This window comes from Ammospiza nelsoni, chromosome 13, assembly GCF_027579445.1.
Source record: "Ammospiza nelsoni isolate bAmmNel1 chromosome 13, bAmmNel1.pri, whole genome shotgun sequence".
In the NCBI taxonomy this organism is placed as follows: Eukaryota; Metazoa; Chordata; class Aves; order Passeriformes; family Passerellidae; genus Ammospiza; species Ammospiza nelsoni.
In genome coordinates, this window is record NC_080645.1 from 15,874,343 (window position 1) to 15,888,983 (window position 14,641).

Below are 14,641 nucleotides of genomic sequence, written 5' to 3' on the forward strand. Positions count from 1 at the left end.
GGTGCCCGGGGGTCACAGGGAACCTCTCAGGCCGGGGGCTGTGCCGGGAGGTCTGGGGGGACCCTGGGAGTGTCCCTGCCGGGCCGGAGCGCGGGGGAGCCGCGGGCCCCGTCCGTGAGAGCCGCGGGCCGGTCCCGAGGAGCCGCGGGCCTGTCCACGAGAAGCCCCGAGCTCCGTCCCGAGGAGCCCCGAGCCCCGTCCCGAGCAGCCCCGAGCCCCGTCCCGAGCAGCCCCGAGCCCCGTCCCGAGGAGCGCTGGGCCGGTCACGGAGCCGCGGGCGCGGGCGTTGCCATGGTGAGCAACGGAGCCGCGCGGGGCCGGAGCGGCCGCTCTGCCCTTGGAGCCGCGGTGAGGGGACGGCCGGGGGCGGTGCGGGCCCCTGGGCAAGGTCTGTGCCTCCCTGTGTGCCCCGCTCGGGGTCAGCCTGACCGCAGGGACGGCACACAAACGCCGCCCGCGCCGGCGGCGATACGCGCTGCCCTTGGGGGCTGCCGGCTCCGCGGAGCGGCCGCTCCCTCCGAGGCCCCTGCGGGCCGCGGGCTCGGGCACGGCCGGTGCCCAGCGGGTTGATGGAGCTGCTGCTCTGCCAGCAGCACCCCGGGCAGGAGGGAGGACAGGGGGGACGCGGTCTGAATGTGGGGACGTGCTCTGCCCTACCGAGCCAGGCTCTGCCTGCTCTGCACGCTTAGGGTGTCCACGAACATTGGACAGTTTGTCCCAGCCCAAACTCAGTGCTCTCCCTTTCTGGCTGCCTCAGCCATGCTCCTGTACCAAAGCACTGCGGCCACAGCGGGAGTGTTTCTCTGTTGCTGTGTATCTGGGTCCCAGCCCTGAGTTCACCCTGGTGTGTGCATTCCTGTAGTGCCCGGCAGAATGGAGGCCCTGGAGGAGAAGGAGGAAGTGGAGCAACCACCAGAAGATGTGATCTCTTTGCGTATCAGTGATTTCCTCGATGAGTTGGAGCTAGATGCAGAGGAAGCCTCTGTCATAAGCCATGAAACGTAAGTCTCTGCCCATGGCTGGGATGAGCAGAGATGTTCCCTTTGGGCCCCCACAGGGTAATTGCACACGTGTGGATGGCACATATGTCCCTTTGCATGGTGATGGGAGTGAGCAATTTTCTTGTGCCTGAAGAGTTTGTCCAAGAGTGTGGGTGTGCAAGTAAGACAAGGTAACTCATTTGATTGTACATCCATTCACCACTGTATAAAGATCCCCCAAGACTCTGGGTATATGTCAGTTTCTCATTGCTCCAGAGATGTTTGGCTATATCAAAATCATATCCTTGGATTTTGTATCTGTAAAAGCCCTGCCATGTTTTGATATCAGATCATCCTGCCTGTATTGCTCCTGGCTTATTTATTACTTGTGTCTCTCTACCTCCCCCTTCTACATAAGTGAATTTGACTGGAGCACCATTGACACATCCAACTTACCATCTTCGTACAAGACCAATTCCCGGCAGGAGAAGAAGCTGCTGCAGCAGGCCGACCATTTCTTGCAGCAGTACTCTCACCTGTGCCCTGACCGCAAGCCGCTCTTCATCCACCCACTCAACGAGTGTGGAGTGCAGGTATGGGGTGTGCGGGGCTGGGCACAGCACAGGGAACACTTGGATTCCACTGTGCCAAATGCTGTGGAAGAGCAGCAGCTCCTCCTGGATAAAGGGAATGGGAACTGCTGGATGAACCCACAGCCCCTGAGCGGGCACACAGAGCCCCAGGAACACCACGGCTGTCCAAATCCATGAGCCATATAAGTGTTGGTGTTGCCATGTGGGCTGCAGAGTGATGCTTAGGAAACAGGAGAGACCACAGAAACATAAAGGGAAGGAAAAGAAAAACATGAACTAGATAAGGCTCAGGCTCAACCACAGATAGGGATCCAGAGTTAGGACTTACTCTGAACTTCCCCGAAGTTACAGGGAAGGAGTAAATGTGGAAGATTTTTATCTGGTTTCGTTTTCTCTGGGCCCAAGCTGCCCAGCTGTTGTCTAGTTCTGGACCTGATGTTTCCCCCCTGCCCCCTGGGCATCTGGAATTGCTACTTTGTACCATCTTTCCCCAAAATTTGTTGTATCATTAACATGCAAGGCAAAAAAGATTGCTGGAGGATGTAAAAGCCAGAAAAGGCAGTAGTTATTTGACTTGCTTGAAAATGAAGATAAGAACTGGATCACATCTGGAATGTGTCCGAGATGAGGTTGAAATTTCAGCCACAGGCAAGCAGACAGCCTCCCAGCCCCATGAAATTTCCATCCTGGAACTGGAGAGAAGGGATATTGCAGCTGTTGATATGCTGTAGAAAGATCCTGAATTTGATCTGCAACATCCAGGGGTGGTTTGAAGATGGCTTTGGAGAGGACACTCTGCCAAGAGCCTCTTGGCTAACCAAACTCCTCTTGTTGCCCTGCAGAAGTTTGTGAGCACAACGGTGAGGCCAACCTTGCTGCCTTACCCAGACATGTACTACTGGTCAGGCTGTGCCAGCTTTGTCAGTAACTACCTCATCATGGAGCCCCTCAAGTCCCCAATCACACCGGTAAGAAAGGGGCTGCAGCCCCAGCAGAGACACAGCAGAGGTGACAGAAGGGCCTTTCAGCAGGACACAGTGGGCAGGTCCCAGTGGGTGGGATCACAAAGGTCTCTGACACTTCCACCATCCCATCACTATTTAGGTAGCCCCCCGATTTTCCTAGACCCAGTGCATTCTGTTGGACCCACAGTCCCAGTGCATGTGCAGTGTGGTACCTTTTAAGTAATTAAGCACCATTTCTTCAAGAGCAGACTCTGCCTTCAGCCGGCCCAGATGAGGAGCTGGAGCACTCTGGGAGGCAGTGGCTGACAAGCCTTTCCTCTGAAAACCCAAGACACCTTGGAACAGAGGAGCACATAAACCCTAGGGGATGATGCTTGACCTCAGTGACCTGTTCTTAGGCACTTTCTGACATTTATATTCCCATATCTGAGTATATTTTGGGATAAAGGGAGATTTCTAGGTTAGCAAAAAGGGATGATGCCAGAGCTGGGGCAGGTTCTAGATGAGAATCAGCTAAGAGAACACACTCCTTGCTATCAAGGACTGCAGAGTGACCTAAACAATCTAAACAAGGCACAGGCTGTCCCAAGAGCCCCAGGGTCTCAAGAGGAGCTTTGGCACTTTCTGACTACACAGAAGGTATCTCCACTTAGCAGGTGGAGACTGCCTTGATCACCTTAGGTGATGTCTGAGAACTGAGTGGGATTAGAACCTCTCTGTATGCAGTATGTATGTAGTGATACTTTTTATTGCTCACCAGTGAGGGCCAGAAAAGAAATATGTTTCCTCCTGTGAACTATAATTTAGCTTATGGATGTTTTCCTTGGAAGACCTGTAGACAGAACAGCAGGAGAGAGAGGGAAATCCCATTCCAGGATTAGCACTAGGTTTTCAGCAGTTTGATGAGTTTGTCATTTCCTTCCCTTCCTGTGGTTAAATTTGTCACCAGATTTGAGGTCAGGGTTTCCCCAGATCATTTTGGAGGGGAGTTTTAGAGCCAGTGGCTTTTAAAGAAATGTTACATAACAGATTCCCATAGGGTGCAGGGCCCAGGGATGGGGGCAATGGCTCTCTCTGCCTGGTGCATGTTTCAGCTCCACAAGACAAGCACTGTGAACGTGATCTCTCTCTTTGAAGCCCAGCTCACTCTATTCCCCAACCACCATTGTGAAGTACCAGCGAGGGAACTGCTTTGACTTCAGCGTGCTGCTGTGCTCCCTGCTGGTAGGGGCTGGCTATGATGCCTACTGTGTGCATGGATATGCCACCCTGGAGATGTGCTCCATGGACCAGACCCAGGAGGTGTGCCCACGGCTCAAGAAGCCTCCAGAGGTGAGATCTGCAGGCAGTGGGCAGGGAGGAGTCCAGCACACATGCTCAGCCTGTTCATGTCCAGTGAGCTCCTGAGCTGAGCTAAGGGGAACAGCTTCAGGTCCACACTGGGTTTGAGTCTGTGCCCACCAAAGGAATCTTTTCAGTGGTTTTCTACAGCTCCTTACAAGGCCTTTTTGGCTTCACTGAATTTCTCCTCACCAGGTGCAATATTGCAAACTGCCAAATGTTGGGAACTGGGTGGTTACCTGTAAGCCATACATTTACTTCCTTCTCTTGATCTCTGCTGGGTTTCACAGTAATACCCTGCTTTTGCAGGAACCAGTAAAGGAGGATCCCAACCAGTATAAAATTAAGTACCCTTCAGAGCCAAAGAGCCAGTTTGAACTTCAGCAGAAGGCCAAGGAGGAGGAAGAAGCTAAATCCACACAAGAGGAGGAAAGAGAAGAGGAGGTGGTTGAGGTGAGTTAGAAGGTCCACCTTCCTGTGAGCTTCAGGAAAAGTAGCTGAGACAGAGGTGATGTCTGGCCAAAGAGAAGAGCTCACACCCTCCTGAAGGATGACACAACCTTGATCATGGCCATTAGCTCTTGGCCTGCAGGAGCACAGTGTGTGCTGGCACAGGAACATGTGCTGACTATGCACCTCAGTCTGAAAGAGCATTAAGAGCCTGGAGTTCTTTAGAAGTGGACAGAGGAAAGGACAAGATGGCCCTTGGGTTGGAATGAAATGTCAGTGAACTGGCAATAATTATTGCTCTATCCTCTGTGCTACAGGAGGTGGAAAAGCCCAAGCGAGACTCTTTGCATGGCCTACGGGTGCACGCCTGGGTTCTGGTTCTGTCTGGGAAGAGGAAGGTGCCCGAGACCTTCTTCATCAACCCCTTCACAGGAAACAGCCACAGCACCAAGGATGAGTGCTTCCTTGGCATTGAGAGCATCTGGAACGACAAGAACTACTGGGTGAACATGCAGGACTGCCGCAACGGCTGCAAGGTAGGGAGCCCTCGGCACCCTGCCGGGGCACTGAGGGACAGCTGGGCTCTCCTGAGTCCTGGGGAAGTCCAAGACCAGGAGTGCTCCAGTTTCTACTTAACCATTCTTTGTGTTGGTTTTGGTCATGTTGCTCTGATTACACAGACTATGGAACTACTCCACGGCATCCCAGACTCTGAGCTAGCAAACACAGATCACATCTATGAATGAAATTCCTACAGTGCAAAAGTTTCAGCTTTTAAGGCTGGCTAGGCACTCATTCTCTCAAACAACAGCTTTTGAGGCAGTCAGGCATAGCTCAAGGAAGGTAAAATCTTGATTCAGCTCTTACCACACCTCAGCTACCCCCCAGCAGACACAGGGTCTGGGAGGTGAGGGTCTGAGTTAGATCAGCTTGCCCTTGGGGCCATACTTGCCCAGAGGAAGGAGGCAGAAGCATTTCCAGCCATTTTCTCTCATCTGAGGAGCAGGCACCACGAGGAAGGGGTTCTGCAACCTCAAGGCACAGGGGACAGTCTTTGGGTTCTTACCAGCCAGCCAAGGATTTGAGGAGCTCAACTCCCTAGAGTTCCTAAAGTCTCTGGCACCCAGGCAGGTCCAGAGCACCACAGACATATTGATGCAGTGGTCAAATTTAGTGTCAGGCCCTTGACAATGTCCTGTAGTTAAAAGAGTTTTTTCTGTATGCCCTAGGATCTCAGCTTTGACTTGAGTAATCATTTCTGCTGGGAAATTATGTTTCCAGAGAGCAATGAGGACTCTCAGTTGCCCACAGAGTCACCCAAGGACAGCACAGATGACATGGTGAGTGACCCAAGCAATGCTCTTGAGCACTGGGGACCCTGTATGGAACCAGTGTGTCCATAGTGAATATCTGCCTGCCTGCTGCCCTCTCCAGGGCACATCCCTTCTACTCTGGCCAGGTTTAGATTCCTTCTCAATCTAGGAGAGTTCTGGTGATTTCTGAAGCAGGACTCCAAGTGGTACTTTAGGTGTCATAAGTGGCTAGGGATCTCTGCAAGCCTCCAGTGCATTGGCCTTTTGGGTGAAATAATTTTAAAAAATAAAATCCAGAATGAGATTTTTGTGGACATTCTTTTTATGCTGGTCACCTTCCCCTCTTGGCTGCAAGGTGAACCTGCCAAGCAAAAGCAGAAATAATGTGTGTCCTCTAAAATACAAAAAATGCCATGTACTGGAAGCACAAAATGTTGTCATGTTGGGAGAAGACAGCATGATAAAACAGACCTTGCATCTGCACAGCAGGACAGAGGAATGCAAATAATAATTCCCTCCTGCTATCTACTCTTCTCAGCCTGTCCCCATAAATGGGGAGCAAAGAGTCCTCCAGGGTCTACATAAAATAATCTGGTGATTGCCACATTCATTCCCTGCCAGCATGAGCAGTAGCCAGGAGAAGATAATTCCATCAGGCTCGAGTAGGGATGTGCTGTTGTAGCTGTGCCGTGGTGCTCACCAGAACACAGCCTCACATGAGCTGAGCTCTCATCACTGCAGTTCACCAGGACCAAAATGCCTCCTGGCACAGTAAGAGATGCTGCCAAAAGCACAAATCTCTGCTTCTATTTCAGCAAGAAAAGAAGAAAATAGGCAGTAGCTTTGAGATGCCACTATCATGGGTAGAGCGAATTAAGGTATCTTGCCAAGGTAGGTATTTTTCCTTTGCCTTTTGCTTGCCCCCAGCTGACCTTTCAGTGGGTTTGGGACATTTGTCTATGTCACAGGGTTCTCCCTTCAGGTGGTCAAAGCACAATAGATGAAGGCCACAACACCTGTTGGTTCAGTGGCTGTCCTCAGTGCTGCCCTGTCTCATCCCCCACAGACACACACCCCACAGTGTGTTTTCCTGCCAGCTGGGAATGTTGCCTGGGATGGTCTTTCTCTTACTGCTATGCACAAGGAACTGCTCCTGCATTATCAAATACCTGTTTGGGGAGAGAAAAGAGTAATTATACCATTATAACATTAAAGGACAACAGGCAGAATCTGAACAGCTTTATTGCCAGCAGAACACAATAAATAAATGGATAATGTCCCTTAGACCATGTTTTTTTCCCCTCTTAAATTCTTTTTTTTGGGGCTAAGTACAGAGGAGTCAATTTGTCTGACATGTCTCTTGCCCACTGCAGAATATGAGAATCCCTTTCCCCGGGGGAAGAAGGTGATCCTGTACGACAAAGCAAAGCAGGAGAAATGGGCGGCGTATGCAAATAGAGACGGGCTGGTGGAACGCCTCACTGTCTACGCAGACTCTGACCGTAAGAGGGATGAATGAGCCCGCTCCACACACTGAGCACACAGCGTGGGCCGTGCTGATGGAAAGGGGGAGGTGTCCCCTTTCTGCCAGAGTCTCTCTTGTGCTATCTCATTTTCCTTTCAGCTTTGTGGGGGAATTACTTACTTTATCCTCCAACTTCATCATGCTTAGTCTGTGGAGCCCCTGAACTTTGCAGCATTGCTAGGTCTGTTTTATACGCCAGTGAAACTGTTCAGTGTCACAGGTCAGCTGCTTGGATTTTCAGTCTTCAGAGAAATGGAAGGGTGGTTGGATTTAATCCAATAGTGTCACTATCTTCATTTCCTCATTGGTGTCAAAAGGGGCCATAGAAGGGGCAGCTACAGCCTGAGGATATCTCTGTAGTTGAAAACATTATTTTTAACAGCTGGTTCAAGAAACCATGCAGATTCCAAACTGGACAGACAGTGTCCTGCCCTCAGCCTTCTTGGATAGTGTGATGCTCCAATCTCCTGACACCATCAATAAATATTTGGGATGGAATTTCTCTTGTCTATCCATGGCCCTTTGCTGTGCCATGTTCTATTCCTGAGCTCATTACTCCAGTTCTGGTTGATAGAGAGGAATAGACCCTCTTAGGGTATAATTCACCTACTCAAATGTAGATCAGGATTCACATCCAAAATTCCCCTGTGCACAGGGCAGTTCCAGTGGCCATACTGTGTCCACTGAGGCTGTATCAGGAGCACAGGGTGCTGGCACAGACACTCAGAGCCCATCAGAATTTTGCCAGCTCCAACAGGGTGACCTAAGGTTGCAAAATGACTTTTCTCCTGCCAGGTACTGAAGAACTGGAGGTGAAGGAATGGTTCGAACACCGAAAAGACCTGCTGTATATGAGAGAAGTGAATCATCAAACACAGCTGATCACAGACCATTTTAATCCTGGACACCCCCTCCTTCTTAAAGGTATTCCCGCTCATCTGGGCACCCACTGCAGCTGATGGGATTTCACACAACTCCCTTCTAGTAGTGGCAAAAGCCCAAAGGTGAAAGGCAGGGGGGACAGGATACTTGTGGGATAAATTGCCTAGATAAATAAAATGATCTCCAGTGAAGAGTAGAGAATTGGGTTGGTGGCTTGCAGTCCCGGGCAGTGCTCCCACAGCTGTGTAGTTTTCTATGTGTTAGAAAAATACATAGTTGTCATGTGTATCAGGGTGATACATTTCTGCTTTTATCAGCAGAATTGATAGAAGCTGAAACTTCTCTTTAGGATTATGTTTGTTCTCTCAGTGTTGTGCAGCTGGGGATAACTCCTGCATCAGATCTGTTGCTAAAGCTGAAGAAAATGAGACCTCCCCTGGCCATGCTTGTGTTCAGTGTATTACAGCTGCTAACTCTGAAATTGTGTGTGATTTGTCCTTAGCTCACACCTACACATCACTGGAACCTGAGACTGGGCACACAGTGGAGTTTTACCACAAAGCACGAGTTGATGGCCTCTGGAAACGTTCTGAAACTGCTACAGAGATGACAGAGTACTTCGAGGAGCGGGAGGACCTCCTGCACAAGCGGCACATAAAGTTTGGTGAAAGAGAGCAGGGGATGGAAATGGCTGGCACAGCTGAGGCTAACGCCCGGCCCATAGTGGTATGGCCAAGGCAGGAACAGAAAATATGTGTCACTGTGATATTTAAACTATGCAAAACACACTGCCTGGGGCTCCAGTTCATTTTCAGTGGGCATGGCTGAGGCTGATGTCTCCAGATGAGACATCCAAGCGTTGTTCAGCTGCTGTGTCTCACAGTTGCTTGCCTGACAGAGAGCTACTGTGACCAGTTGTCAGGAATTGCATTCAACGGCTAGAATTAAACTAGGAAACTAAGGCTTGGAAACTGTGTGTCAGAGGAAAGAAAAAAAAAAGTGACTATGATTTCAGAACTAAATTTTCACAAGATTCAAAACTAGGAAAATGATTTTGTGTGCTGAGCCCAAACTAATATCATTTTAAGTTCCTGATGAATTGTCACATCAATCTGATTTGTTACAGGCAGGTAATCTTACTCTTCCTCTTGTCAGGTCAGGTTTGCAGAACAGAAGGAGAAAGTCTGACATCTGGCAGTATGTATGGCTCAGACACTTCACCTGCCAGGACAGAGCCATGCAGTGGTGTCTGTCTTTGGATAGCACCAAACATGCTACCTTTTCCTCCCCAGTGTTGGGAAATGTGGGAAACTTTGCTTTCCTCCAAAATACCTTGTTTCCTGCAGGTCCCTCAGGCAGGGATGCATGCCAAGCTAACTTGGAGTTTGGAAAGCATACTCTGCTCCACAAATAGGAAACTTCTGTATTGCTTTAAGCAACTTTGTGGTTGGGTTTTTTAAGACATAGGCAAGAACAGTAGGACCATTGGCCAAAAGAAGCAAGTCCAGGCAGAAAAGCACAATTTTTACCTTGGGGTTTTACCCAAATCTGTAAATTTCCCAGTTTTGTGTTGTCTAAGTGGCTTCTGTATCTTTTTTTCACTCTCCATTAGCAAATCAGGGAGTATTTCCACAGAAATCCAAAAAAGCCTGCTGATGAAGATGTAGAGGAACGTGTCTTTAAGGTCATAGATGATGTCATCCAGCTGACCTATCACCTGGAGATCTATGACATCATTCCCTCAAAGGTGGTTTTCGCTAGAGTAATAGGGAGGGAGAAGAGAGAAGGTGAAGTCTTCCTGAGCAGAGAAAACACTGTCAAATACCAGGTATGAAGATGACAAGACCCAAAGGTGAAATGTCAGTGAAAGAACTACAAACATGACAGATTCCATGCTGCCTCTCTACTCCACCTGCACAGCTCCAGGCTGACAACAGCCACAGCCCAGGAGAGGCACTGCCATGCTGGGAGTGAAGGACATGTGGCATGGCAAGGCTGCTCTGGCCATGCCTGAGGTCATCTTCTCAGGTTTGGTCATCAGGGAGACTCTACATCCCCTGGGATCCTGCAAAATGTAGGTTCAGCAGCTGTTGGACTCAGTTCTGGAGATTCATAGCAGGGAAGCTGCAATGTCCTCTGTTGTTCCCTCTTCAAAATAAGCAAGAACAGAGCAGCAAAGGCAGACACTCTTTCTTCTGGTTCTATTTCTGCTGTTGAGTTCTTGGGTCCTATCATTCCTTAAATAGCCCAGGGTTTACTCTGCAGATGCAGAGACTTAATACATGGCAGATAGCTAGCTAGCAAGCTAGCCTTAAATAAAAGATATTCCAAAAGAAGGGGACTGCTGCCATGATCTCATCAGGGGTGAGGGGTTACCCCACTAACAGCATCAGTGCAAATCTGTAACCAGAGGCAGAGCCTGCCAGTAAATTCTGCAGTGATGCTGTACAATTACACTTAGGAAAACCAAACAGAGAATACAAAGTAGGCTTTTTTTTTTTTTTTAATGTTAGTAGGGTTTTTTTTTAATGTTATAGGGTTTTTTAAATTCCCGTTTCTCACTGGGGAGAATACACAGAATAGCATTGCTGGAATCCCATGTTTTTTCATATCTATTTCTATACATTCCTATTAATTTCATTTCAACTGTAAAACAGCAGCATCAGCAATGTGTGCCATCTGGTTCACATTACTGATGGATTCTGAATCAAAATGAAGTCTGATAAACCCATGCTGAGCATGGCTTTGATGTTTCAATGATGGGAATGAGTGCTGCTTTCCTGCCTGTAGCAGGATCGTGCAGAGTACATGATCTGTGCACCCAGGCAGTGCTGCTGTTCCTCACTGACTGATCTCTTCCAGCCCTGGTCCTCAGAGAAGCACAAGAACATGCGCTATCTCTACAACCTGCTGTGGGAGCTGAGGGCAGAACAGAAGGATCTGAAGCAGCTGGTGCGGGACTCTGAAGCAGAGGTAACAGGGAGGTGTCCAGTGGCAGAGCTGATCAGGTGCAGAAATAGTTTCAGCTGACTGAAAGCCTCCTCAGCACAAACTGTGAGAAAAGACAAAGCTGGTGGCCATGCTGAATTATTATGCTTGCTACTCAGGCATTGTTCAGTGAAGATGTAGCTGTAAGATATTTATGGAGGGTCACACACTCTCCTGCTCCTGCTCTTAGTCTTCCTTCCCTGTGAGGAAACATTTCAGAGAGCAAATGACAATATATGAATTGGGGCATCTGGAAGCCTACCTGCCATTTGCCCAGGAATGAGGCCAAAAAGGAAGGATATTGCATGTAATGCTAGATCTAGGTGCTAGGCATTGCAGGAAACCCTATCCCAAATACTGAAGTGACTTGTTGCGTGAGCAGCTGTAGGGAAATACTTCATAAACCACTTTGTTTGTACTGCTGATCACACTGACTGGGTAACAGATCCGCGTTCTTTGTAATTACTTCATGATAAATATAATCATTCTAGCAGATGGAGCCACAGCTATTGGATTTCTTGTAATGCTTTTTGAGGAAGAGAAATCCCTGAAGGAGCTGCAGAGGGAATGCACAATTATATTAGCCCAGAATATTAGTATAATTAAGAACAACTTTGCAAAAATCACATTTTTTCCTCAGAAATTTGAAACTAGTTCACTGTGGCCTCATGAACTACTTGCCAAATTTCTCAGTCTTGATGTATCAACAGACAAAATATTCCCACTGCTTGTACTGCATATCCTGTATAAGACAAAGAATAAGCCAAAGCTATCAGTGCCATTTCTAAAGCAGTGCCAAAACTGTGATTCCAGAAAAGCTTTATCAGTTAATATCAGTAATTTCATTCAAGAATTTCATACACAATAGCAATCTAAAATTAAGACTATGAGCTTGATCTAGCAGGATGTAGACATATTTGCACAGATCTATATTTAATCTCATTCTACAATTCTTGTATGCAGCATTTGCTCTGTTAGCAGGTCAGGCTTATAGAGGTACATTCATTTTGTGGGAAAGCTGAGGGGTATTTCTTCTGATTTCTTGGAAGATGTTAAATATTTTGGCGGTCCGGGAGAACGAAGAAGCCAATATAAAACTGACAGTTTCAATATACAGCACTGCACAGAGAGATCAGCGTATAGCCTCGGTAGGTAAACTTCATTCTTGTCAGCATTCAGTACAGGCACTCAAAGAATCCAGAGTCAGCTTTTTCTCTATCAGGAATTATCTCTGAAGAGCTTTTAATATCATTAAAATATATTGGGATAAATCACAGTATGGTGTAAGTCAGCACAGCTTCAATTGCCTTGCCAGGGAAATACAACGTGGTTGTGCTATGGTCACCTCCTGACTTTCTGGAAAAACTTGCACCACTGAGAAAGATTACTGTGTTTTGTTTAGTTAATAAAGAAAACAATGAAGAATGTTTAGTTGATAATAGGGATTATGGGGGAAGTATTTTAAAAGAGCAATAAATAAATAAATAAATAAAATATATAATAAAAGAGCCATAAATGCCAGTATATATACAGATATATGTAATTTTATTTATAATTAGCATCAAAGAACAAAATAGCCACAGGGTCAAATTTAGTCCTTAGCCCAGTCACAGATTATTTGGTTCTCCAGGGCTTCCTGATTTTAGTGAGGCAAAACATTTGGATTTGCTGCCTCTTCAGGCTCCACATTTTGATTCCCCTTGTTTTCTTCTTCTCACAAGACCTCATCTCAAACTTTTACCCCCTCCCAAAAATAAATCAGCTCCAGATTGTTGTTTCCTTCATCTCAGCTCTGTGAATTAAGTTGTGCTTTTGCTCCTTGCTTTCTCTTTCCCCGATTTCTGGTTGCTTGTTCCCTCACAGATTTTGGAAGCGGAGGAGAGGAGCTCCCAGAATTCCTTGGAGAAGAAGAGTCAGCAAACGGGAGAGGAGGATGAATCCGTCACCCAGCACACTGCAACCAACTCCACGACGTGAAGTGGAGCCTCTGCAGGGGCTGGGAATGACTGCCTGAGCAGGGCGGGTTTACAACTCAGCCTCCTGGCAACCTGGAACAGAAGCTACTCCGTGAAATGCTTTGATCCACACCCCACTGCAGTTTCCCTCTGATTTCCCCCTTCTTGTTCTAAGAAAAAGCAGTTGGCACAATAGAAAAAACCATTCTCCTAAAGAGGTGCTGCTCAGGAATCCTCACCTGGCTGGACACCTCGGGCATTACTGATTTCTTCTTTCCTTTTTTGGAGTTGCCTACTGTAAACTTTTCAGTATTATCAGATTTGCAGACATTTTAATAAATTTACACCATTCTGCACCTTTTCCTTTATCCTCTATTTTTATAAGGCCCATCTGCAGTTACATCAATTGTCTCTTCATGAAACTCCATCACGTTTGAGACTTGAGTTTCCATGAAACCTTAGCCCTAAGGTCTGCTTCAGAAGGAGAAACAAACCATGCACAGTCTTTCAGAGCTTTTCTTTTCCAAATCTGCTCCATAGCTGCTGGCAGCAGGAGTGGGGTTATTTAAAAATACTGTTTCTTTTCCAACATAATAATTTAACGAATTTACAAGTCAGTTTTTCATAAGCAAAGGTTTTGAACTGGTGAGTTCACAAATGTAACATTTCTTTGACCTGATCTAGAGCCCTGTAATGACAAAACATTGCCCCATATAACACTGTGGATATGAACTCATCGATGTTAATTCAATACTAGAGAAGACACCAGAATAAATTAATTGAAAAATCCTGTTACAGGCATTAGGGACACAGCAGCTGCCAAACCATCAGCAAATGCATATTACAGAATTATGGAATAGAATATTACAGGGTTGGAATGGCTCTTAAAGATCATCTAGCCCCAAGCCCCCTGGCCAGGGGATTTCCCTGTAGTCCTCCAAGGCCATTTGTCCTCGTATCCACTTCTTGAAAGTTTCTTTTTCCTTTCTGAGAAAAAAAACCTCTTCTTTTCTACAGCCGTATTTTTTTTTTCTCTACTGCTCATCAGCTTCTTATCCATCCACGACGGTCTCCTGCCATTCTTGCCCGATTTCCCTCTTGTCGGCATGCATCGCTCCTGAGCTTGAAGGATATAATCCTTGAAATTCAGCCTTCATTCTTAGGTCATTACCAAGGAGCAGCGTCAAATTAATCGGATTTTTCTCTGTTGATGGAGCAATTGGTTTCAAAGACTCCGAGAAAGACGCACAAGCGGCGCGACCGCCCCTCAGCCGGGCGGGAGAGGCACAGAAACCTCGCAGGAGTCCCGCTCCCACCGAGACACCCGTGAACAGCCCAACAGGGCACGGCGGCCTCAACCATCGGCGGGCGGTGAGCTCCGAGGCGCGGGAAAGCCCCGGCCGCCCTCACGGAAGCGCCTGAGCGGCCGCAGAGCGGGAGCAGCCCGGCCCCCGCCCCTCAGGGCGGCCCCGCAAAATGGCGGCCCCCATCCAGAGCGCCGCCGCCTCATTGGCCGCGCCCGCGGGGCTCCGCCAAGAAGCCGCTCCGCGAGTGGCGGCCGCGCTGCCGTCGCCATAGCAACCACCCCGCCCTCGCTTCCTATTGGCCGAGCGGCGCGCGGAGCCCGGGCAACCGCCCGGCGCGGCGCG

General features: G+C 48.2%; 1 protein-coding gene across 1 annotated transcript; it reads left to right on the forward strand.

The window, feature by feature from the left end:
* Positions 1-873: 873 nt before the first annotated feature.
* On the forward strand, positions 874-13,129 carry DRC7 (dynein regulatory complex subunit 7). The gene is made up of 15 exons (XM_059481413.1): positions 874-1,001; positions 1,399-1,573; positions 2,416-2,541; positions 3,676-3,870; positions 4,189-4,332; positions 4,647-4,865; positions 5,559-5,669; positions 6,458-6,533; positions 7,016-7,144; positions 7,963-8,091; positions 8,552-8,775; positions 9,662-9,877; positions 10,912-11,022; positions 12,087-12,185; positions 12,901-13,129. Exons 1-15 carry the CDS (start codon positions 874-876, stop codon positions 13,012-13,014), a joined length of 2,196 nt encoding a protein of 731 aa, XP_059337396.1. The 3' UTR covers positions 13,015-13,129.
* The last annotated feature ends 1,512 nt before the right edge of the window (positions 13,130-14,641 follow it).